Source organism: Melanerpes formicivorus, unplaced genomic scaffold (assembly GCF_026170545.1).
Source record: "Melanerpes formicivorus ecotype bairdi unplaced genomic scaffold, bMelFor1.0.p_v2 SCAF_162, whole genome shotgun sequence".
NCBI lineage: Eukaryota > Metazoa > Chordata > Aves > Piciformes > Picidae > Melanerpes > Melanerpes formicivorus.
This window is the reverse complement of record NW_027142514.1, coordinates 241575-264646: the sequence shown is the minus strand read 5'-3', so window position 1 is coordinate 264646 and position 23072 is coordinate 241575. Positions and strand designations below refer to the sequence as shown.

The 23072-nt window shown below is 54.2% G+C and overlaps 1 protein-coding gene across 1 annotated transcript in view; it reads right to left on the bottom strand.

Moving 5' to 3' along the window:
* CACNA1B (calcium voltage-gated channel subunit alpha1 B) overlaps window positions 1-23072 on the bottom strand; it is a gene marked incomplete at its 5' end in the record, with an annotated part of 276768 nt that overhangs the window by 20176 nt on the left and 233520 nt on the right. The window contains 4 exon segments of the mRNA XM_068168969.1: window positions 293-402; window positions 1940-2047; window positions 2906-3014; window positions 17459-17555. Coding sequence (XP_068025070.1) covers window positions 293-402; window positions 1940-2047; window positions 2906-3014; window positions 17459-17555 — 424 coding nt within the window.

The window sequence follows — 23072 nt, the reverse complement described above, 5'->3', positions numbered from 1 at the left end:
GGTGAGGAGAAAGCTCTTCCCAGCAAGAGAGATTGGCCATTGGAATGTGCTGCCCAGGGAGGTGGTGGAGTCCCCATCCCTGGAGGTGTTGAAGAGGAGATTGGATGTGGCACTTGGAGCCATGGTTTAGTCAGGAGGCGTTGGGTGACAGGTTGGACTTGCTGACCTTTGAGGTCTCTTCCAACCTTGGTGATTCTGTGAAACATGCCAGTGATCCTTGTGGGAGCTGCCCAAGGCTGGAGAAGAGGTTGGGCCAAGGGGAAGGCTGGAGAAGGACCTTTTGGCTGAGTACCTGGCAGAGGCCCCCAGGTGGCTGGACTTGCTCCCTGCTGTTCTTGTTCTGCTTGTAGAAGTCGAATATCATCAGCGCTGCATAGACCTTCCCCACCGTCATCTCATCGGCTGGCAGAGGAGGGGAGAGGGGAGGAGGAATGGCACAGGGTTAGGAGGGGAGAAGAATAAGTCAAAGAGCACAAGAAATAACAACAAATGGACAAGAAAAACGAGGAGGGGGAGAAAAAAAGTGACATTGGAATAATGAGGCAAAGCAGGCACAGAAAAGGGAGGGAAAGAGAAGAAGCAGCGAGAAAAGGTTACAACAAACTTCTTCAGCTCACTGAAGCTTGAGGGGAGATTGAGCCTGGAGATGAGGAAGAAATTCTTCACAGTGAGAGTGGGGAGACACTGGCACAGGGTGCCCAGGGAGGTTGTGGGTGCTCCCTGCCTGGTGCTGTTCAAGGCCAGGCTGGATGAGGCTTTGAGCAGCCTGGGCTGGTGGGAGGTGTCCCTGCCCATGGCAGCGGGGTTGGAAGTGGAGGATCCTGAAGTTCTCTTCCAACCCAACCCATTCTATGCTTCTATGGTTGCCTGTCTCTCCCTTTGAGGTGTGAGGAGGATGGCCCCCTGTCTCCAGCCCTCTGTGGCAAACTTCCACAGGGCCCATGCAGAAAGAAAACAGGCAGGAAAACTTTGTGGCACTGAGAGCAGTGCCAGCAGAAGACTTGCTAAGTTGATAGCAGAGCCCCAGCCAGCTTTTTATCAACAAAGAAGCCTTATGCCCATTCCTTTGAGTTCTACTCAGCAGAGCCATAATGGGCTCCTTGCCACTGAAAGAAGACTTGGGTTTTCCAGGTGGCTTTTTCCACCCTCCCAGCTCTGCCACCAGCCTGTCCCTGCACAGCAGTGGAGCTCTGGAGAGCAGGGTTACAGCAGCAGATAGAGAGGCAGCCTAAGAGGGGAGGAGGGAAAGGCTTCTCTGTCACCACTTGCTGATTTGCTCCTCCTCAGGTGGTCTAAGCTCAGGAAATCTACCTTAGCATAATGAAACACATGCCCAGCTGTGACCTCAACTTCCCTGCTCCCTGTGTCACCCAGGAAGGGAGGTGCTGGCTGGGAACACTGAGGAGAGGATACCCTGAAACCAAACTGTGCTTGGTTACTCTGCTGAGAGCATCCCACCTTGGTGGGGGCAGGGACAGAGCACCAGGGAGGAGAAACCTACGTTGGGCATCTTAGGCAGCTGGGCTGGGTTGAGTGCCAGCATGGTGAGGGTTGGAAAGGACTTCTGGAGATCTCCCACTCCAACCCCCTGCTAAAGCAGGGCACCCGCAGCAGCTTGCCCAGGAGCACAATGGCCAGGGGGGTTTGGAATCTCTCCAGAGCAGGAGACTCCACAACCTCTCTGGGCAGCCTGCTCCAGCAGCCTCACACCAAAGAAGTTTCTCCTTCTGTTCAGGTGGAGCCTCCTGGGTTCCAGTTTGTGCCCAGTGCCCCTTGTCCTGGGCACCAATGAGAGGAGCCTGGCCTCATCCTCTTGCCTTCCCCACCCTTTAGCTCTTGCTGAGCATTGCTCAGCTGCCCTCTGGGGCTCTCAGCCCCAGGGCTCTCAGCCTCTGCTTCTCCCAGAGCTGCTCCAGGGCCCTCGCCATGAGCCACTTACGCTTGTGAGGAGGCACCAGCAAGTCCAGAGTCTTCTGGGACAGATTAGGCCACACCAAGGAGATCTCCTTTCTCAACTCAGCATCACACTGGTGCTGTTTCACGCCTCCTGCAGGAAGGGAGGGGAGAAAAAGCAGCCCATGAAGAAGAGCGACAGTCCTTGTCCTGCCAGCACACACCACTGCGAGCACAGCAAGCCCAGGAGAAGGCAGCTGGAGAGCACCAAGCCAGCATCAGCTGCAGCAGAGGTTGCAAAGAGAATCACAGAGAAGACCCTTTGAGACCATTGAATCCAACCATTAACTGCCATGTCCACTTCTAAACCATGTCCCTCTGCACCACACCTCCAGGGCTTTGAAACCCCTCTGGGGATGGGGATTGAAGCACTGCCCTGGGCAGCCTGTGCCAGGGCTTGACAACCCTTAGGGGAAAGAAATTGTTCCTCATGTCCAAGGTAAACCTCCCCTGATGCAACCTGAGGCCTTTTCCTCTTCTCCTGGCACTTGTTCCTTGGGAGAAGAAACCAACATCCACCCAACTCCAGCCTCCTTCCAGAGAGTGGTAGAGCCAGAAGGTCTCCCCTCAAAGACAAAGCTGGGGAGGGGTCTGGAGCACAGCCCTGTGAGGAGAGGCTGAGGGAGCTGGGGTTGCTTAGCCTGGAGAAGAGGAGGCTCAGGGGAGACCTTCTTGCTCTTTCCAACTCCCTGAAGGGAGGTTGTAGCCAGGTGGGGGTTGGTCTCTTCTCCCAGGCAAGCAGCACCAGAACAAGAGGACACAGTCTCAAGCTGTGCCAGGGGAGGTTTAGGCTGGAGGTGAGGAGAAAGTTCTTCCCAGCAAGAGAGATTGGCCCTTGGAATGTGCTGCCCAGGGAGGTGGTGGAGTCCCCATCCCTGGAGGTGTTTTCAGGAGGACAGCAAGCCAAGGGACCAGCTGGGGGTTGTGCTGGCAGAGAGCAGCTCCCTCTCACCTGAGGCCAGTTTGATTTCCAGGGCCGTGCGGATCAAGGCCATCAGCGTGGAGGTGAAGTGGACGGTGAGGTCCTCGGCTGAGATGGGCATGTTCATCCTCACCAGGCGCTGGGGAGAGAAACAGGGGGCTTGTCAGAGTGGCTTCAGGCTCCTCCCCCCACCCCAGCCCTCCCCTCCCCCTCTGCAGGCCCCTAGAGACAGGCAGATCACAGAGGTGTGCTCACCTTTTGTGTGCTGAGCTACCATGCATCTTCTCCAGACAGACATCAGCTCCCTTCAGGAGCAGGGCTGAGCTGTGGCAGTGCCTTTAGTGCTCAAAGGGTTAACCTGCCAGCATTTGTGCTGCCATCCTACACAGACAGCTCCCCCAAAGCCAGCCAGCTTGAATGCTCCCATCCCATCTCAGAGCCTGGCTCCCTGCTCCTGACAGTCTCAGGCTATGTCTGCAGCCTCTGGGCAGGGGGTGGTGCCCATCACAGCGGCCAGAGCAGCGTGCTCAGCAGGCAGGAGGCCACCTCCAGCATCCTTTCCTACAGCAGTTGCCTTCCCCTATGTTCAGTAAGATGATGGATCCACTAAGATGGAGACAGAGTGGCTGAGAGCAGCCAGGCAGAGAGGGACCTGGGGGTACTGGGTGACAGCAGTGAAACATGAGCCAGCAGTGTGCCTACGAAGGCCAATGGCGTCTTGGCCTGCATCAGGAACAGTGTGGCCAGCAGGAGCAGGGAAGTCCTTGTGCCCTGTGCTCAGCACTGCTTAGGCCACACCTTGAGTCCTGTGTCCAGTTCTGGGCTCCTCAGGTTAGGAAAGAGGTTGAGCTGCTGGAAGGTGTCCAGAGAAGGGCAAGAAAGCTGGGGAGGGGTCTGGAGCACAGCCCTGTGAGGAGAGGCTGAGGGAGCTGGGGTTGCTTAGCCTGGAGAAGAGGAGGCTCAGGGGAGACCTTCTTGCTCTCTCCAACTCCCTGCAGGGAGGTTGTAGCCAGGTGGGGGTTGGTCTCTTCTCCCAGGCAAGCAGCACCAGAGCAAGAGGACACAGTCTCAAGCTGCACCAGGGGAGGTTTAGGCTGGAGGTGAGGAGAAAGTTCTTCCCAGCAAGAGAGATTGGCCATGGGAATGTGCTGCCCAGGGAGGTGGTGGAGTCCCCATCCCTGGAGGTGTTCAAGAGGGGATTGGATGTGGCACTTGGTGCCATGGTTTGGGTGTCAGGAGGTGTTGGGTGACAGGTTGGACTTGCTGATCTCTCAGGTCTTTTCCAACCTTATTGATTCTATGATTTGCAGCCAGCATGGGAGGATGTGGCTCCATCCAGAGGGTGGCTGCACCCCTGAGAATATCATTGAATTGTTTGGGTTGGGAGAGCCCTCTGAGACCTTCCAGTCCAACCATTAACCCAACACCACTATGGCCATTAAACCACATCTCCAAGTGCCATAGCCACCTCCAGGTGACTCCAGCACCTCCCTGGGCAGCCTGTTCCAATCCCTGACCACTCCTGCAGTGAAGAACTTGTTCCTAACATCTAACCTAAGCCTCCCCTGGTGCAGCTTGAGGCCATTTCCTCTTGTTCTATCACTTCATACTAGGGAGAAGAGACCACATCCACCTCACAGGTGACCTGGTCAGTGAGAGGGATATGAGGAAGGCACTTTTGGTGCCAATGACCACAGGAGGTGTGTGAGAGCTTTGTGCAGCAGCTGTGCAGGCTCTGGAGTGGTCCCAGGGTGAAGCATTTTGTTCACAGCCTGAAGCACAGCTGAGAACAAAGCTGCTGAGCCCTGTGCTGTGGCTCAGGTGCTCTGGAGCAGTTTGGGGCTGGCTGCTAAGAGCTGAAGGTCTGCAATATCCTTTTGATTGGAGACACCTGGGTGCTGTCCTTTGGCCCTCCTGGGATGTCCACAGTGAAAGAAGATAAAGTCTTCTCTGTTCCTGCCAGTCCCTGCACTACACAGCTCCACCTGGACCTTACCAAGAGGGGGAAAAGCTGGGGTAACTTCATAGAATCAGAGAACTGTCAGGGTTGGAAGGGACCTCAAGGCTCAGCCAGCTCCAACCCCCCTGCCATGGCCAGGGACACCTCACACTACAGCAGGTTGCTCACAGCCACCTCCAGCCTGGCTGCAAACACCTCCAGGGAGGAGGCTGCCACCACCTCCCTGGGCAACCTGTGCCAGGCTCTCACCACCCTCATGGGGAACAACTTCTTCCTAACATCCAGTCTCAATCTCCCCATTTCTAGTGTTGCTCCATCTCCCCCAGTCCTATCCCTCCCTGACACCCTCAAAAGTCCCTCCCCAGCTTGCCTATAGTCCCCTTCAGATCCTGGAAGGCCACAGTTAAGTCTCCTTGGAGTCTTCTCTCCAGACTGAGCAACCCCAACTCCCTCAGTCTGTCCTCACAGCAGAGCAGCTCCAGCCCTCTGCTCACCCTCCTGGCCCTTCTCTGGACACCTTCCAGCACCTCCAGATCCTTCCTGTGCTAGGGGCTCCAGAACTGGCCCCAGAGCTCCAGCTGTGGTCTCAGCAGAGTGGAGTAAAGTCCCTCCCCAGCTCTCCTGTAGGCCCCCTTAATGCACAGGAAGGCCACAATTAGGTCTTCTCAGAGCCCTCTCCTCTCCAGACTGAACAGCCCCAGCTCCCTCAGCCTGTCTCCAGCTTCGTACAGCTCCCCCAGTCCAAACATGGAAGATCAATATCCTCAGACCTGGTTGCAACTCCTTCTCCATCAGCAATCAGGACCACCTCTGAGAGGGCAAACCCCTCACCCCTGCGAGCAGTAAGTGCCTGAGGTGGCTCTGGGGAGCTGTGGCTGCCTTCACACGGTGGGGGCTGTAGGTGCAGCTGGATGAACACTCTCCAAGCAGGGCTGATAACAACAGGGACATGTTTGAAGGATGGATTTCTCCTTCCTCAGCACTCTAATGATTTCTCAGCTCCTCAGTTTTCACAGCCTCTTCAGACACTTCCTTGGCTGGAGCTGTATCAGCCAGGGCTCTGTGTTCCACTCCCCGAGGGGACATGAGACCCGAGGAAGTTGGCTGAGCAGAGCCTGGCAGCAGCCTCCAGAGCCACCTGGGAGCAGGGGCCCATGCTGGGGAGGGAACTTCATCCACATCTGAAGGCTGCTCAGGCTGTTGCTTTGATCCTATCGCTGCACAGAAGCCTTCTCTTTGCTAAACAAGAGCCCAGCCTGCTGCTAAAGGAACTGGAGAGTGCGCAGGGGGGGCTGCAGGGTGAGCCTGCTGCTGGGGTGGAGGGAGAGCAGCTGGGGCTGGGTGCAACTCTGGCCCTGTCCACTGTGATCATAGCATCAGGGAATGGCTTGGGTTGGAAGGGACCTTTCAAGGTCATCTAGTTCAGCCAGCAGGGACATCTGCATGTAGAGCAAGTTGCTCAGAGCCCTAAAGCTCACCTGGAATAGTTCCAGGCATGGGGCAGCTCCTACCTCTGTGGGCAACTCAGGCCAGGCTCTCACCACCCTCAGGATCAAACATTTCTTCCTTCTCTCCAGTCTGAGTCTCCCTCTTTTAGTTTTAAACCATCCCCCCTTGGCCTCTCACATCAGACCCTGCTCAAAGGTCTGTCCCCAGCTCTCTGCTCAGCCCTTGAAGCACTGCAAGGCCACCAGAAGGTCTCCCTGGAGCCTTCTCTCCTCCAGGCTGCACAACCCCACCTCTCTCAGCCTGGCCTCACAGCAGAGGGCTTCCAGCCCTGCCAGCACTGCTGTGGCCTCCTCTGGCCCTGCTCCAAGGGGTCCCTGGCTGTGCTGTGCTGAGGGTTCCAGAGCTGCCCCAGCACTGCAGGGGGGCTCAGCAGAGCAGAAGAGCAGAGCACTGCCCTGTGCCAAGGGCTGTGGATATCTTTCAGACACAGCTCTGCTGGTGCAATCCTCCCTCTGGATGTGAAGGCTCAGGGCTGCCTTGTGCCACCTTGCTCAACCCCTTTGCAGGCCTGGGGAAGCTGTGTGGTGGAAACATCTCTGCTTATGGGCAGGTTTTTCTGGTGAAGGAAAAAAGGGATGCTGAAGGCAGGGACCTGCTTGGAGCCTCAGGTGAGGCAAGAGGCAGAGCAGGGCAGAGCCCTCGGTGTGACTCTCACTCCATACTGTGTCCCAAACCCAGCCAAGGCTGGTGAAGGAAGGCTTGGTCCCCAGCTCCATCACTGGGTTATCTCCATGCTTACAGAAACCTCTGGCACAGGAGGCATGGACTGAGCTGCCCCAGGCACTGTGGTGCCCTGAGAGAGGACAGACCCCAGCCCTGCTACCTTCTCTCAGCAAAGGGTGGCCGTGTGCCAGTGCTCATGGAAGTCACAGGGCTCTGGTCCAGGGCAAGCTGCTTGCTTCTGAAGGGAGCTGACATTTCAGGGGAGCTGAGACCTCCTCCTTGATCCTGTTACATGCCTTTGGCTCTGCTTGCATGCTGCAGGGACAAGAGCCTCGTGTAACAGCCTACGCCGTCTCCTGTAGTCTGAGGCAAACCATTGTAATCTCACAGAGCTTCCTTACAGCGTGCCCAGAGGTTATCTCCTGTGTCTGGCAAGCCTCTGAGCCAGGGAAAACCAAAGCCCAGGCTCTCCTGCCTTTATAGTTCAACAACAGTATCAAATGCTGGCAAAGCCACAGCGCCTTCTGTTCGGTTCACTTGTGTCCAATGAAGCAGGACTTCGAATCAGGCTTCTGCCCTCAGCACACAAAAAGTCTCAGCAGCAGTGTGATGTCCACACGAGCCCCCAGGTACCACTGGCAGAGCCCCACTGAATCCCAGTCCAGTGGGAGAGAGAGTGAAGGGATGGAGAGTCAAAGAAGATGCATGGAAGTGAAGAACGAGCAGATGAGAAAGAATTCATCCCAGGAGAGCTCTGTCCTCACAAAAACTGACACCAAAAGCCAGCTGGGGACTGAGATGTCCCAGGTCCAATCCCCCCCCGCCCCAGCTGACTTTCTGGAGTGAAGTCCCAAAGGGAATGGGTGCAGAACAGAGCACAGCACAGCTCTGTACTGGGAGGCTCTTTCCTCCTACATTTGAGTCAGGGACAAAGGATTCAGAGGGAGATTTTCCCAAGGGGATGCACACCTGCAGTTCCATACTTGCAGGAGGGTTGGCTGAGCAAAACTCCTGTGCAAATGCTGAGTAAGGATGCTGCAAACAGCCACCTGAAAGAGCCTCTCCACAGCCCATGCCCCTTCCCTCCTCCTCATGCTGCCCTCAGCACTGCCTGGCTTTCAGCACTTGGCAAACTGGTCAAGCTGGGAACACTCCAGTTTCTCATCTGATAAACCATCAGCCAGAGGGGGGTGGTGGTGGTCATGGAGGTCCTTGAGCATCTCAGAGCCCTTGGCTGGAGAGCCCTGGCTCTAGGAGTCTCATCAGGAGAGGGGAGGCTTGGCCTGGCTTGGGTGGGATGCCTCCTTCTCTCCTTTCTATGGGGGTGCCTCCCCATCCTGCCCTGGATCACACTGTTGGCAGCCAGCTGAGGAGCCCTCACATTGCAAGGTGGGTTGCAGGCTGCACCTGGCAGGGCAGAGCAGCCAAAAAGCCATGAAATGGGAGAGAAGTGCTTCAGAACCCAGCACAGCCAAGCCCTACAGATCTCAGCTATGAGTCACCCCACACCTCTCCCCGAGTCGGTGAGAACTGCTTGTGGGAAGGTGAGTTGAGAAGAGAGGTTGCACAAATAGGGGGGGAAAATCATTCAAAAAGACCCCAAGAGTTTTGTGGGAGAGCTCCTGCTGAAGGTGAAGCAGCTGGGAGGAAGGAGCTGATTCCTCCTGGATTCAAAATAGCTTTGCCACCCCAGGGTGTGGAGGAGGCAAGGGAGAAGGCAGCTTGGTGAGATGTGCTCACACTGCATCCCCACACCACTGACACCCAGAGGAACCTCAGGATGCTTTGGGTGAGAAGGAACCTTTCAAGCTCATCCAGCCCAACCCCTCTGCACTCAGCAAGGACATCTTCAGCTACAGCAGGTTGCTCAGAGCCCCAAACCTCATCTGGAATGGTTCCAGGGATGGGGAAGCTCCCACCTCCCTGGGCAACCTGGGCCAGTGTTTAAACACCCTCAGAGGGAAACATTTCCTCCTTCTCTCCAGTCTGAATCTCCCTCTTCTAGTTTCAAACCATCACCCCTTGGCCTTTCACAAGAGGCCCTGCTCCGAAGTCTGTCCCCAGCTTTCTGATCAGCCTCCTGAAGTATTGAAGTCTCCCTGAAGGATTTGGGCTGCAAGGAACCTCTCAAGCTCATCCAGCCCAAGCCCTCTGCAGTCAGCAACTGGAGCAGGCTGCCCAGAGCCTCAAACAACCTGGCCTGGGGTGGTTCCAGGGACGGGGCAGCTACAGCCTCTCTGGGCAGCCCGAGACAGGGGCTCACCACCTGCATTCCACAAAATGTTTTCCTTCCCTCTGGTCTAAATCTCCTTCTTTCAGTTTCAAACCATCACCCCTTGACCTGTCACAAAGGTCACTGCTCAGAAGTCTGTCCCCAGCTTTCTGGGTGGCTCCTTTGAGCATTGCAAAGGCCACCAGAAGGTTTCCCTGCAGCCTTCTCTTCTCCAGGCTGAACCACCCCAACTCTCCCAGCCTGGCCTCACAGCAGAGGGCTTCTCAAAGGTCTCTTTCAACCTTGTTAATTCTATTCTATTCCAAGCTATTCTATTTCTATTCTATTTCCATTCCATTCTGTTCCATTTCATTTCTATTCTGTTCCATTTCTATTCCATTCCATTTCTATTCCATTTCTATGCTATTCTACTTCTATTCTATTTCTATTCCATTCCATTCTATTCTGTGGCCTCCTCTGGCCCTGCTCCAACAGCTCCACCTCTCTGGGCATCCCGTGCCAGTGTCTCATCATCCTCAGTGTGAAACATTCCTTCCTTCTCTCTGGTTTGAGTCCCTTTCTTTTAGCTTAAACCATCACCCCTGGTCCTGTCACAGCAGGCCAAGGAGTCAGCCAGGTCAGCACAGAGTCAGCACAGTCCTTAGGAGGCCTCAGCCCCTCTGCTCCCCCAGCTCTGGAGACACAACTGAGAGCGCAGACCAAAAGGGATCTTCGTTTCCCCTCTCAATGGGATAGAGCAACCTCCACATGAAGATACTTCCTTCCTGCACCTGCAGGGAGAGAAATCTGACTCTTTCCAAAGCTAATCCCTAATTTTATCTGCATTTTCATTTGTAAAGGAGCCATTTAAAAGGACCTGGAGCCCAACATCCCAGCTCTCAACTCTTCCCCTCGCCCCGGGATTGCTCTTGGCAAAGCTAAGCAAGAGCTTCACCCCTGAGCAGGGCAGAAGGGATAATCCCAGTGCTTTACACCCAGCATGGGCAGCAGCATGGTTGGACCTCCTCCTGACTGTGCTGTGTAGCCTCTGCTCTTTAAATTGATTAACAATAAAGCTCACATTAACATTTCCTCCCAGTCTTACTGGCTCCTCCTGACTGAGGTTGAAGTTGCACTTCCAGGCCACCAGTTCCTTATGCTTTGGAATGTGCTCTTTTAACATATGAACCTGATCTGGATGATTTGCCATCTTCCTAGGCCAACCAGAAGCAGAACACAGGAGCCTGCAGATGCAGATGGCAGGGGACCAAAGATTTGTGGCTCCAGTACAGCCTTGCAGCACTTGGGCTGCCCCTGGGAGCTGCCAGCCAGCCACAGCTGGAGGGGTGATTGAGTGAATTAGCAAACGGGGAGCAGGAATCAAAAGGTTAAAAGCCCTCCCAGGTGGCTCAGACCTGACAGGGAAGTGCTCCCCTGCTCCCAGGGCTGCTCCTCTTCCTCCCTTCACCTCCAATTTCCTCCAAGAAGTGTCTGAGGAGAAGCAGCTGGCAGCAGATGGAGCCCCGGCCGCGCCTGGGGGACGCTCCTGCAGCTCTCGGTTTTAATTAGGTGGTTTTGGAGCCGTCCCTCTCCCTCCCCAGCGAGGGGAGCTCATTAATGTGGCTGCAGGAGGAAGGCCCCAGAGGCAGGAGCTCTGATAGCGTCTCTGGAGTCTCCTAATTAACTCTGTGCTGATAACGAGGTAGTCACCGCTGACCGCCGGGCTGTGCCCGGGCTGGCTGGGTGGTCAGCAGGGGTGCAGACGCCGCCTCCCCCTCCCAGCCTCTAGCAGTGATTTAATTGCAAGTAAACAAAAGCCTCACTAACCAGACACCAAACCCTCGTGTCAAGCACAATTGGCTGAATTTGTGCCCTTTCAGCGTTTGCTCGCTGCAGATTTGCTGCTTAGAAACTTCTTGGGCAGTGGCCAAAGAGGCAGAGAAAGGGGGGGAAGGGGGGGCGGAATTCATCCTGGTGTCAAAAGCCCAGGATAAAAGGTCTCCTGCTGGCTGCCAGCCTGACCCAGAAAGCCAGGAGTGAGCAGAAATATCTGCACTGTGAATTGAATTCAGTGACACAATTTGTCCAGGCATTAGGAGGAAGAGGAGAGCAGGGAGCTAGGAGCACCAGCAGAACCAGCTGGCACCCCCAAGGCTTTGAATTATTAAGAGCACCCCACCAGCAGCTCCCACTCTGCCTCTGGGATAGGAAGTGGTCTGGGAATAACCCCCCCTAACACATGAAGAAGCTGGGGACAATGGAGAGCTGCTTGTGGGAAAGGAGGCTGAGCTTGGTGAATAAATGATTGCCTATGAATAATTCACCCTGACCTAGTTGTAGTTCTGCTAGTCCCATTTAACTCTTCTCTTGGCTTCAGAGAGGTTGGCTGTGGCCTTCCCCTCTCCCATGGCTGACAAAGGAGCCAGGGCTGGCCCCCAAAGGTGGGCCACAGCTGGACTGCAGAGTGGTCATCTTGCACCTTCAGCAGGAGCATGCTTGCTCCTTGTCTGTCAGAAGCAATGCATGATGCTTAGCTGTGTGCAGGAGAGGTAGAGTGGATGGGTAGCTAGAAATGGGCCACCCAAACTCTTGCTGAGCCTTCAGGGATCTGATCTTGATCTTAAAATCCATGTGGCAAGCTGAGGTGCAGCCCTGGCGTGAATGAGGAGCAGCCCAGCTCAGCCTCCTATGACATATCCAGGAGGCTTGGCCAAATCAGGAGGTGTTAAAGGGAGAGTCAGAGCCCTCTTAATCCCTGAGTAAATCACCCTTGGAACAGGAGGTGCCAAGCCAGGCTGGCCAGCACCAACAGAGCCACAAAATAAAGCCAAGGGCCCCCTCCAGCTGCCAGCAGCATCCTGCAGACTCAGTGCAGAGCTTTGGGTGGAGCTCAGCTGGGATAGAAGTGGAGATGTGCTGCTGGTGCTGCTGGCTTCTCCTGATCCCAGAAAGGGAGGTAAAAGGTGAGCCTGAAGAGCAGTGGGGAAAGGCTTGGGTTATTGCCTCTCCCAGCACCACAGTGCTCCTAAGTATCACAATCAAACCTTCCTCCAGAGCACCATGGCACCATTTGGGCTGGAAGAGGTCTAACCATTAAGCCAGCACTGCCAGGTCACCACTAAACCACATCCCTCAGCACCACATCTGCACAGCTTTGACACCCCCCTAGGGACAGGCTTCCACCACCTCCCTGGGGAGCCTGCTCCATCATTTGAGAAACCTTTCAGGGAGGAAGTTTCTCCTAATACCCAACCTAAACCTCCCCTGGTGCAACTTGAGGCCATTTCCTCGTGCCCCATCACTTGTTCTTTGGGAGAAGAAACCAACTCCCACCTCATTCCAACCTCCTAAGTTGCAGAGAGCAATGCGGTCTCCCTCCAGCCTCCTTTCCTCCAGACTGAACAATCTTACCTCCCTCAGCTGCTCCTCCCCAGCCCTGTTCTCCAGCCCCTTCCCCAGCTCGGTTGCTCTTCCCTGGACACTCTCCAGCACCTCAATATCCTTCTTGCAGTGAGGTTCCCAAAACTGAACCCAGTACTGGAGGTGTGGCCTCACCAGTGCCCGGCACTGGGGGACAATCACCTCACTGGCAGTGTAGCACCAGAGGGTTTAGCAGTGCCAGGTGTGTTTCCTTCTCCCCCTTTCATGAAGCACACAAAGCTCTGTGAGGCAAAGGATGGAGTGACCCCAGGTGACTCCATAGCTGGCTGCCACTCTGCCCTGAACAGCAGAGACAAGCCCAGGACACTGCAGCACAATCAAGCTGTGTCTGAGAGGCCTCCAAGCCTCACCACATGGCTAAACAGAGTGGAGCACCACCACCACCACCACCCTCACCTGGCAATGGACCAGCCACCAAAGCTGATGGCACCAGAGCAGAAGTCAACATGGTTTTCTTCCCTCTTTTCACTTGACTAGGTAGAAGATACTTTACAATTTATTTCCTTCATCCTTTTCTCCCCTCTCCCAACCCCTCCCCCCCCAGTGCAGGACAGAGCTCTCCCAGTGCCCGAGCGGTGTGGCAGGAGGACCCCAGGCATGCACCTCCAGGCAAGCAGCAAGCCACAAGCACAGAACTGCAGGGGCTGGTTGTGCTGACTAAGGAGAACAGTTGAGAATGAGGAACCAGAAAACAGCAGAGAGGAAGAGCCAGCAGCCAAGGAGGCTGCAAAGAGGGGGAAATCCAAACAGAACGACAGGGTGCACGGACAGGGAGAAGGCAACGCAAAGGCAAGGGGTGGGGTGGGGGGGAACACAACAAAACCTTGGCAGAGAGGACAGGGAAAGTAGTTATGGAAAGAAAAAGGGGTGGAGGTGGGGCAAAAGAGCTTCTGCCAGACAGGAGAGTGAAAGCTTCTAATAAAATCACTGGGATCAGAGGGAGGAAGGGAGGGAGAGAAATCAAGGCAAAGACAAAGCCCTGGTTGCTGTCCGTGCTGACTGAGCAACAGCTGCAGGACGAGGGGTGGCTGTCCCTCCACAAGCTGGCTCTGCCTGGAGGTGTGTGTGGCTGATGGGCTGCACTGCCCTCCCCAAGTGTCCCAATCATCTGTGGGAGGACAGCAAGAGGCACAGGGGTGGGGAGGGCACCAAAGGGTGCAGGGCAGAGGGATGGCATGACCAACGTATAGCCAGCATCTGAGGGAAGAGAGAATCACAGGATTGCTCTGGTGGGGGAAGCCCTCTGAGCTCATCCAGAACAGCCATCAACCCAACACCAGCATGGCCACTAAACCATGTCCCAAATGTGCCATGGCCACAGGTTTCTTCAACACCTCCAGGGATGGAGACTCCACCACCTCCTCCCTGGGCAGCCTGGAAAGAAACTGTTCCTAATATCCAAAAGGTTCAACACCAGGCTGGCTGCATGGAGGAGCTGTCCTGAGCAGGAGGAGGAGGGAGGGAGGGAGGGAGGGAAGGAAAAGTAGTGCTGCCTCCCTGTAGGGTTTAGTTTCATCGGGGGGGTCCACCCAAGCTGCAGCCTTGCTGCATGGGGAAAGCTCAGCTCTGGTCTGCAGTCCACAGTTGTGCCCTGCAGCATGAGGCTGATTGCCTCCAAGCTCAGAGAAATCTGATGGTCAATCTACTTTTGAGCTGCTGGACTTGACCCCCCCTCTCTCCCTAGGTTTCAGTCACACACACACAGAGGCACCTTTGGGAGGTTTCTTAGTAGCTGACTACAAAATGTAAAGGCCTCTTTAGGGGAAAAAAAGAAATCAATCAGGAACCTGCGTGTTGGGAATAGAAACTGTTAGAGATGCCTCCCCCTGTGCCTGAGGGCTGTGGGGTTGGTCAGGGAAGGTTGCTCAGGGAAGGCAAATCCAAAGGAGATGGCAGCAGGGTGACATGGCAAAAAGCAGGCTCAGGAAGGGCACATCTGCAGTGGCTCTGCCCAGGGAGAGCCTCCTGCAGCATCTGGGCACAGTCAGCTGGAGGCACAGAGATGCCACACTGTGGGAGCCAGCCAAAAGGCTTCTGTTAAATGGCTGCTTTAACACAGGAGGGGGTTTTAACACTCCCCCCCCTTATTTTCTGCCTTTCTTAACTGTACAAGACTGGGGGTGGAGGGGAAAAAAAAAGGAGAACTTTATGCTTCTGGGAGCCATGTGTGACCACAGAGCAGATCTGGCTGCCCAGCTGCAAACCACCTTCTTACTGCCGGGCTGTCAGCAGCTCCACCTTCATAGAGCCGCGGAATGGGTTGGGTTGGAAGGGGCCTTAAAGATCATCCAGTTCCAACCCCCACACTGGAAACAAAAGGTGCTAAGAAAGAGCCTTTGACTGCTTTAAAGTCGTTGCCTTCCTCTGCATAATTGGGCCCTCTCTGGAGCTGTTTATCTGTCTGCTCATCTGTCTGAAAGAGCTGACCTGGGAGCTGGCATTTCGAGGCAGGCAGGTTGCTCAGGCTTGGGGAGTACAAATTGCTCCTATCAGAGAGGTTCCTTTAAAGCAGAACCAAAGCAGCCAGAAACAAATCAAAAGGGGTGCAGAAAAGAGATCTAACTGAGTAGCTTTTGGGGGGAGGGCTAATTTCCTCTTTGTTTTAAATCCCAAGGGACCTCTGGAAATCATCCAGTCCAACCCCCCTTGCCGAAGCAGGGCACCCACAGCAGCTTGCCCAGGAGCACAATGACCGGGGGGGCTGAAATCCCTCCAGAGAAGGAGACTCCACAACCTCTCTGGGCAGCCTGCTGCAGGCCTCCAGCAGCCTCACACCAAAGAATTCTCTCCTCCTGTTCAGATGGAGCCTCCTGAATTCCAGTTTGTGCCCAGTGCCTCTTGTCCTGTCACTAGGAAACACAGGGAAGAAGCTAGTGCCAAGATCCTAACACACTGAAGCAGGCTCTTGTAGGAAGCCATAACTGAGCCTTTTCCTGCTGAATAAAGACAGGTCTGGGTTTGGGGTCACAAAATCTTGCTTTCACAGCACCTCACTGACAAAAGAAGCACTTTTTGAGGGGCTGTTGTGAGCTGGCTCCATGGCACCCAGCACATGGTGGGCTGCAGTAACCAGGCTTGGTGGTGGCTGAAATGACAGCAGGAGCAAAACTCCCCTGCTGGCTTTGATGGTCACTCAGCCACACCAATGCCAAATGCTGCTGAGAAACATCTCCCTCCCAAACTGTGGGGTACAGTGCTAAGAGCTTGCAAGGAATCACCCTTGCAGAGGCAAATTTCCATGCTGGGAGAGCAGCATGGCTCTAACTGGCAGGGACTGGCTCTGCTCTGTGGTTTCGCAGCTGAGGCAGAGGCTGGAAGGCAGCAAACAGCTTAGGATCTTAGAATTGTCAGGGTTGGAAGGGACCTCAAGGATCGTCCAGTTCCAACCCCCCTGCCATGGGCAGGGACACCTCACACTGCAGCAGGTTGCTCACAGCAATTTCTTCCCCAAAAGGCTTGTCAAGACCCGAAACAGGCAGCCCAGGGCAGTGATGGAGTCCTCATGTCTGGAGGGGTTTCAAAGTCATGGAGATGTGGTGCAGAGGAACCTGGTTTAGTGATGACCTGGCAGTGCTGGGTTAATGGTGGGGTTTGATGCCTTTAAAGGTCTCTTCCAACCCAAACAACTTCATAGAATCACAGAACTGTCAGAGTTGGAAGGGACCTCCAGGATCAGCCAGTCCCAACCCCCCTGCCATGGGCAGGGACACCTCACACCACAGCAGGTTGCTCACAGCCACATCCAGCCTGGCTGCAAACACCTCCAGGGATGAGGCTTCCACCACCTCCCTGGGCAACCTGTGCCAGGCTCTCACCACCCTCATGAGGAACAACTTCTTCCTCACATCCAATCTCAATCTACCCATTTCTGGTTTGCTCCATCCCCTCCAGTCCTATCCCTCCCTGACACCCTCAAAAGTCCCTCCCCAGCTTTCCTGTAGCCCCTTTCAGATCCTGGAAGGCCACAGTTAGGTCTCCTGGGAGCCTTCTCCTCTCCAGACTGAGCAACCCCAACTCCCTCAGCTCTTGGCTGCGCAGCATTTTTGTTCCTACCTCAGGTTATTATTTTTGGGTGGTGGGTGATTCAATTAGGTTTTTTCTTCTCTTTTCAGAATAAACAATACATTTGAGGGCTTTCTTCACCTCACTGCCTCAAAATGCTGGCTGCTACAGTAATTTCTTTCAGGAGGGTATTTAAGGAGCCCTTCTGCTGTTGCCTCTGTTTAATAGCTTGCTAACTCCTACAGCTCTGCCTACTCTAATTACTCCAAGCTAATTAAAAGGGGGAAGGGGGGGGGGGGAGGGGAGGAGGGGGAAAAAAAAGGGCAACTTACTACATAAGGGCTAGTGAGAGCACAGTCAAAGAGCTGTAGGAAGATAAATGGGGATCATAGTGGAGGGGTAATTTGCTCATTAGCACTCTCCCTCCCTAAATTAGCCTAAATGGGAGCGGGATGAGAGAGGAGAGAGAAAGAGAGAGCAACACTGAGAGAGAGAGAGGGAGAGGAAGGAGCAGAGACAGTGTCAGAGAGACAAAGTGATGTGCTGTCGTTTCAGAGACCAGCAAAGGAAATGGATTATTAAATGATAATAATAAATGGGGAAATAGAAAAGCAGAAGAATCCAAACTCCAATCTGCTCGGAGAGGAGGGGGGGGAAAAAAAAATAGCAGAGAAAAAGCACCGGAGGAGTCCAGGAAGAACAACACCGAGGCCACAGAAAGCCAGCCCCTGCTTCAGCCACGGCACAGAGAAGCTGGTGGGTTGGCAGGGGGTTCCAGAGGGTGGGTTTGGTCTACCTTATAGGCAACGCGGGCAGGGCATTTCTTTCCAAGGCCTAGAGGTGGGGACATGTGTCTCAGCATCTCATACATGTCTGTGTAACTGATGCGCCCGCTTGGAGTCAAAGGGAGGGAGAGGCAACCGCGGCAGCAGGACGCCGAAACCAAAAGCGGAGCGGGTTAGGGCAGGGGGGGAAAGCGGGGCAGGGGTAGGGGGTGGGGGGAAAGGCGACACGATGGAGCGAATGAAAAGGAAGAGAGAGAAGGGGGAGAAGGGGAAGCAGACAAGAAAACAGAGATCCGGTTAATCAGATTTCTCAGGAGGGGGAAACCCGAAGCAGGAGGTGGGGGCGGAGGGAGGCTTCTCGGCTTCCCTTGCTGCGGTTCGAGCCCAACGTCTCCTCCTGGCTGCAGGGGTGCCCAGAGCTGCGCCCCGGCTCCCTCTGGGGAATGATTGATGGCTCCAGGGGGCACAGGGTGTGGGGAGGGGTTGGCTGGCTCTGTGCAGGGGTGAAGGGGTGCTTCCCCTTCTCGCCCCCCCCAGACCAGTCAATCCAGAGGCTGCTTTCACCATGCCGGGGAGAGCTGGGAGGCAGAGTTATGGGACAGGGAGAGGCTGGGCTCAGAGAACGTCCTCAGCTTTCCTGCAGTGAGTAAAGAGTTGGGTTTGCAGGTTGGCTGGTGGGCTGCCAGAGAAGCAAAAGGCCATTCCTGGTGTGTTGCTCAGGGGACAGCCTGGCACTGCTCTGGCTGCAAGCCCAGGGTCCATCAGCCCACCTGAGCTTCTCTAGCCTCAGTTCAGTTTGATCAAACCAGGCCCCAGCACTCAGTTCACAGGAAGGTGGTGGAACTGGGACCTGTTTTCCCATCACATTTGATAGGACTCCTCTTTCATCAAGCCATCATCCCCTGGCTGCCTCCAGCAGCACGGGCAGCTGCCTGTGCTGGGGTTGGAGTGAACTGGGAGTTGCAGGGGGTGGGGAGAAGGCCCTTTGACCAGCCCACTACTGATGCCATCTCCCTTCAATGCATGTTGGTGGGGAAGAGATCCCTGCCCTGAGGAGCAAGGGGTGCAGAAACAGCAAGGAAGTTCTGCTTTGCCTTCTCCTGACTGCTGGAACCGGGGGCATGACTGTGACAACCTCTCATTGTTTTCCCAGCGAGCTGTCTGCTCCTTCCACACTGCAAATCTGGGCTGCCTGTCACCTGAGGAGACCTACAGGTGTTGCAGGGTGTCATTAATGAAGGTTTCACCCCTGGCAAAGCAGGACAATATTGTCACCTCCACTATACTAGGAAGGAAACCAAGGCCAACCAACCCTTTCTCTCCAGCTACAAGGGAAGGCTGCCAGCCCCCTGCCCTAACGTGGGGCTCAGCTCCTGTGGCAGGCACTGCTGCAGGAGGGGGTGGAAGGAAGCTACCAAGCCAGCCCTCCTATTCCTGTCCTTGGTAACTAACACAGCTAAAATACCACCCGGGGTTTACAGCTAATTTAAGGGCTGCTGAGAGACACAAACTCTAACTGCAGCCAATGGCTCCCCCTTGGCTTGCCCCAGCTCCATGGCTGGAGGTTCAGGGTCTGATCTCTTCTCTGCAATGCCTGCTAACCCTGAATCAGGTGTGGGAAACCCCTGGGCTGGAGTGAAAGAGGAAAGCAAGGTCTGTGATGGCTGCTTCCACCTCTCTCTTCATCTTCTGCTTCTCCATACATTGACTGTGAGAAAATCCCTGCCTGTCACTGGGCCCCCCTGAAGTGCAGTGTCACCCTGTGCTGAGTTCCTAGCTAAATCTGCCCTTGGCTCCCCACCTCAGCTCCCAAGCAGTGTCCTGTGCCATGGGGCTGGAGGTCTCACTGGATGCCCATCACAGAGAGGGGACTTCTCTCCCAAGGCACTCTCCTGCTGTTGCACTGCCAAAGTGCTCCTCCCTTCACCTCTCCCCAGCCTCCAGGACCATCCCCCTCCACTGCCCACTCAACCAGCATCCAGATCAATGTCTTTCCAGCTCAGGAAAGGGAAGGGTTGAACTGTTGGTCATTCAGCTGGAGGTACAATGCCATGAAGCCCAACCAAAATGGACTTGCTGCTCCCTAGCTGGCGGGGGATGACATTTCTCCCCGGGGTGGGGTGGGGGGAGTGTATATATAGAGAGAGTGCTGCTTTTCCCCAGCCAACACTTCCCACCTAGACCTGGCAGGGTGGAAGCTGGAGGGTTCACTGTCTCATAATGCTGCCTGTCTCCAGCCAGCTGGGGTGTGGGAGTAGACAGGGAGGAGATGCACGGAGGGGAAGGAGGCGGTCAGTCAATCATTCCTCGTTCCAGGCAAGGGGTTAGTTACGTTCCAGTTCCTTTGCTCTACTGGTTGCATTTGCACTTGGAGGGATGGGGGGGAAAGGGGGCAGGGGGGAGAGGATAGAAACAGAAACCAGAACTGAAAATGCTGGAGGGAGTCTCTGAAGTTCCAAACCTTGTATGCCACCCTATGAGGGCACTTCTTCCCTAGGCCCAGGGGTGGAGCAATTACACGTAACAAATTGTACATATCCTTATAATGAATCCGGCAACTGGAAAGGAAACATCAGAGGTTATGGCAGCAGGAACCCCACAGGAGGCAGCTCTTCCCCCAGGCCAACAGGAGAAGTTGGAAGGGCAAAAAAAAACAACAACCAGGCTGAAAAGCAAAGTTAGTCTGACAGCAACTGGGTTTGCAATGAAGGAGGCAACAGAGACGCAGAGAGAGAGCTTCCAGCTGCTCAGCAAAACCTACCTGGGTGCACAGAATGGTTTGGGTTGGAAGGGAACTTGAAGGTCATCCAGCTCCAACCCCTCTGCCATGGGCAGGATCACCTTCCACCAGCCCAGGGTGCTCAAGGCTTCATCCAACCTGGCCTTGAACACCTGCAGGGAGGGGGCATCCACAGCCTCCCTGGGCAACCTGTGCCAGGGTCTCCCCACCCTTAGGGTGAAGAATTTCTTCCCAACACCCAATCTGAATCTACCCACTTCCAGTTTTGCTCCATTCCCACAGGTCCTATCACTACAAGTCCCTCCCCAGCTTTCTTGCAGCCCCCTTCAGGTACTGGAAGGCTGCTCTAAGGCTTCTCCAGAGCCCTCCTTGTTGGATACTCTTCTGTGACCCCTCACCTCCAGTGTCATGCTCAAGGCTTTCCAGCCACTGCAGGTGGCTGCCTTCATCACAATGTTTTAGAATAGAACAGAATTAACCAGGTTGGAAAAGACCTTTGAGATCATCAAGTCCAACCTATCACCCAACACCATCTGATCAACTAAACCATGGCACCAAGTGCCACATCCAGGCTCTTCTTAAACACCTCCAGGGATGGTGACTCCACCACCTCCCTGGGCAGCACATTTCCATGGCCAATCTCTCTTGCTGGGAAGAACTTCTTCCTCACCTCCAGCCTAAACCTCCCCTGGCACAGCTTGAGACTGTGGCCTCTTGTTCTGCTGCTGCTTGCCTGGGAGAAGAGACCAACCCCCACCTGGCTACAACCTCCCTGCAGGGAGTTGCAGAGAGCAAGAAGGTCTCCCCTGAGCCTCCTCTTCTCCAGGCTAAGCAACCCCAGCTCCCTCAGCCTCTCCTCACAGGGCTGTGCTCCAGACCCCTCTGCCTACAGCCAGCCCTTCCTCACCCCCCAGGTGCTGCAGCAGCCCAGCAAAGCCAGCTCCTGCGGCACACAAGCAGCCTATTTCTTGCCTTCTGACTGGGATTCAAATTAGCTGCTTCCAAAGAGCTTGGGAACCTTTACCTTCCACCTACCTAACCCCAGCAGGGCTGCACTCTGCTTCATGGGCAAGAAGCGATTTGCTGGCAGCCCAGAACTGCCACCTCCAGAGCTGCCTTGGACCATTGGCACTGGGAAAAGCCAACCCTGCATTGCCAGGAGGTGAAATCAGAGCCTCCAGGTAGCTTTATGGTCAGTCTCATTAGCTCCCACTGACATTTTTCAGCCAATTTAACAGCAGGATCAGATTCCTTCCTCTAATTTAATCTTGGAAGTAACCAAACCCTGTGCCAAAGGAGCTGAGCTGAACTTCAAATCCACCTCTGAAGGAGGGGGGGAGGTGGGGAAAAAGCCACAATGGGAGGGTTTGGCTTCACTGTGTTTATTTTGGTGCCTTATATAAAGAGTATTTTTGGCCTGCCTCCTTCACTCTGACTGCTTTTTGGGTTAGGGGGGTGGGAAAAAACCCCAACCCAAACCCACAACCAAATTAAGGTCTATTCCCAAACCTTCCCAGCTGACTCTGAAAGCCCTTAATTCAGAAACAGACCAAATGGAGCTGTGCAAGTCCTGGCTGCAGGCCTAATGGTGGTTATTAAAACCACATTGGCTTAACTAAGTCAAGAAGTTTACTGTGTTCTGGAAGGTTTGGGGTTTCTTTGCTGGGTCTCTTTCTTCTTGTGGGTGTGTGTGGAACATCAGTGTGCGGAAAATGCAGCTGAGCGAGCTCCCTGAGCTAGGAGCCCATGGCAGGCTTGGAAGGCAGCAGAGGAGGGGCACTGGAAGGGCATGGAAGCAAACCATGACATATTATGGCTAACAGGGATCCTTCCCTGGGCTGTTTGGATAGGATAGGATAGGATAGGATAGGATAGAATAGAATAGAATAGAATAGAATAGAATAGAATAGAATAGAATAGAATAGAATAGAATAGAATAGGATAGGATAGAATAGAAAAGAATAGGATAGGATGGGATGGGATTAGGATAGGATAGAATAGAATAGAATAGAATAGGATAGGATAGGATGGGATGGGATTAGGATAGGATAGGATAGGATAGGATGGGATGGGATTAGGATAGGATAGGATAGGATAGGATAGGATAGGATAGGATAGGATAGGATAGGATAGGATAGGGTAGAATTAAATAGGATAGGATAGAATGGGATAGGATTGAATGGAATGGAATAGAATAGAATAGAAAAGAATAGAATAGAACAGAATAGAATAGGATAGGATAGGATGGGATGGGATTAGGATAGGATAGGATAGGATAGGATAGGATAGGATAGGATAGGATAGGATAGGATAGGATAGGATAGGATAGGAAGAATAGAATAGGATAGAATGGAATGGAATGGAATGGAATAGAATAGAATAGAATAGAATAGAATAGAATAGAATAGAATAGAATAGAATAGAATAGAATAGAATAGAATAGAATAGAATAGAATAGAATAGACCAGGTTGGAAAAGACCTCAGAGATCATCAAGTCCAACCTATCACCCAGCACCATCTGATCAACTCAACCATGGCACCAAGTGCCTCAGCCAGGCTCTTCCTAAACACCTCCAGGGATGGGGACTCCACCACCTCCCTGGGCAGCACATTCCAAAGGCCAATTACTCTTTCTAGGAAGAACTTTCTCCTCACCTCCAGCCTAAACTTCCCCTGGTGCAGCTTGAGACTGTGTCCTCTTGTTAGGGGTCATTTATTTATATCATAGAATGTGGGTTGGAAGAGACCTTAAAGATCATCCAGTTCCACACCCCTGCCATGGGCAGGGACACTTCCCACCAGCCCAGGCTGCTTAAGGCTCCAACCTGGCCTGGAACACCTCCAGGGAGGGGATATCCACAGCCTCCCTGGGCAACCTGTGCCA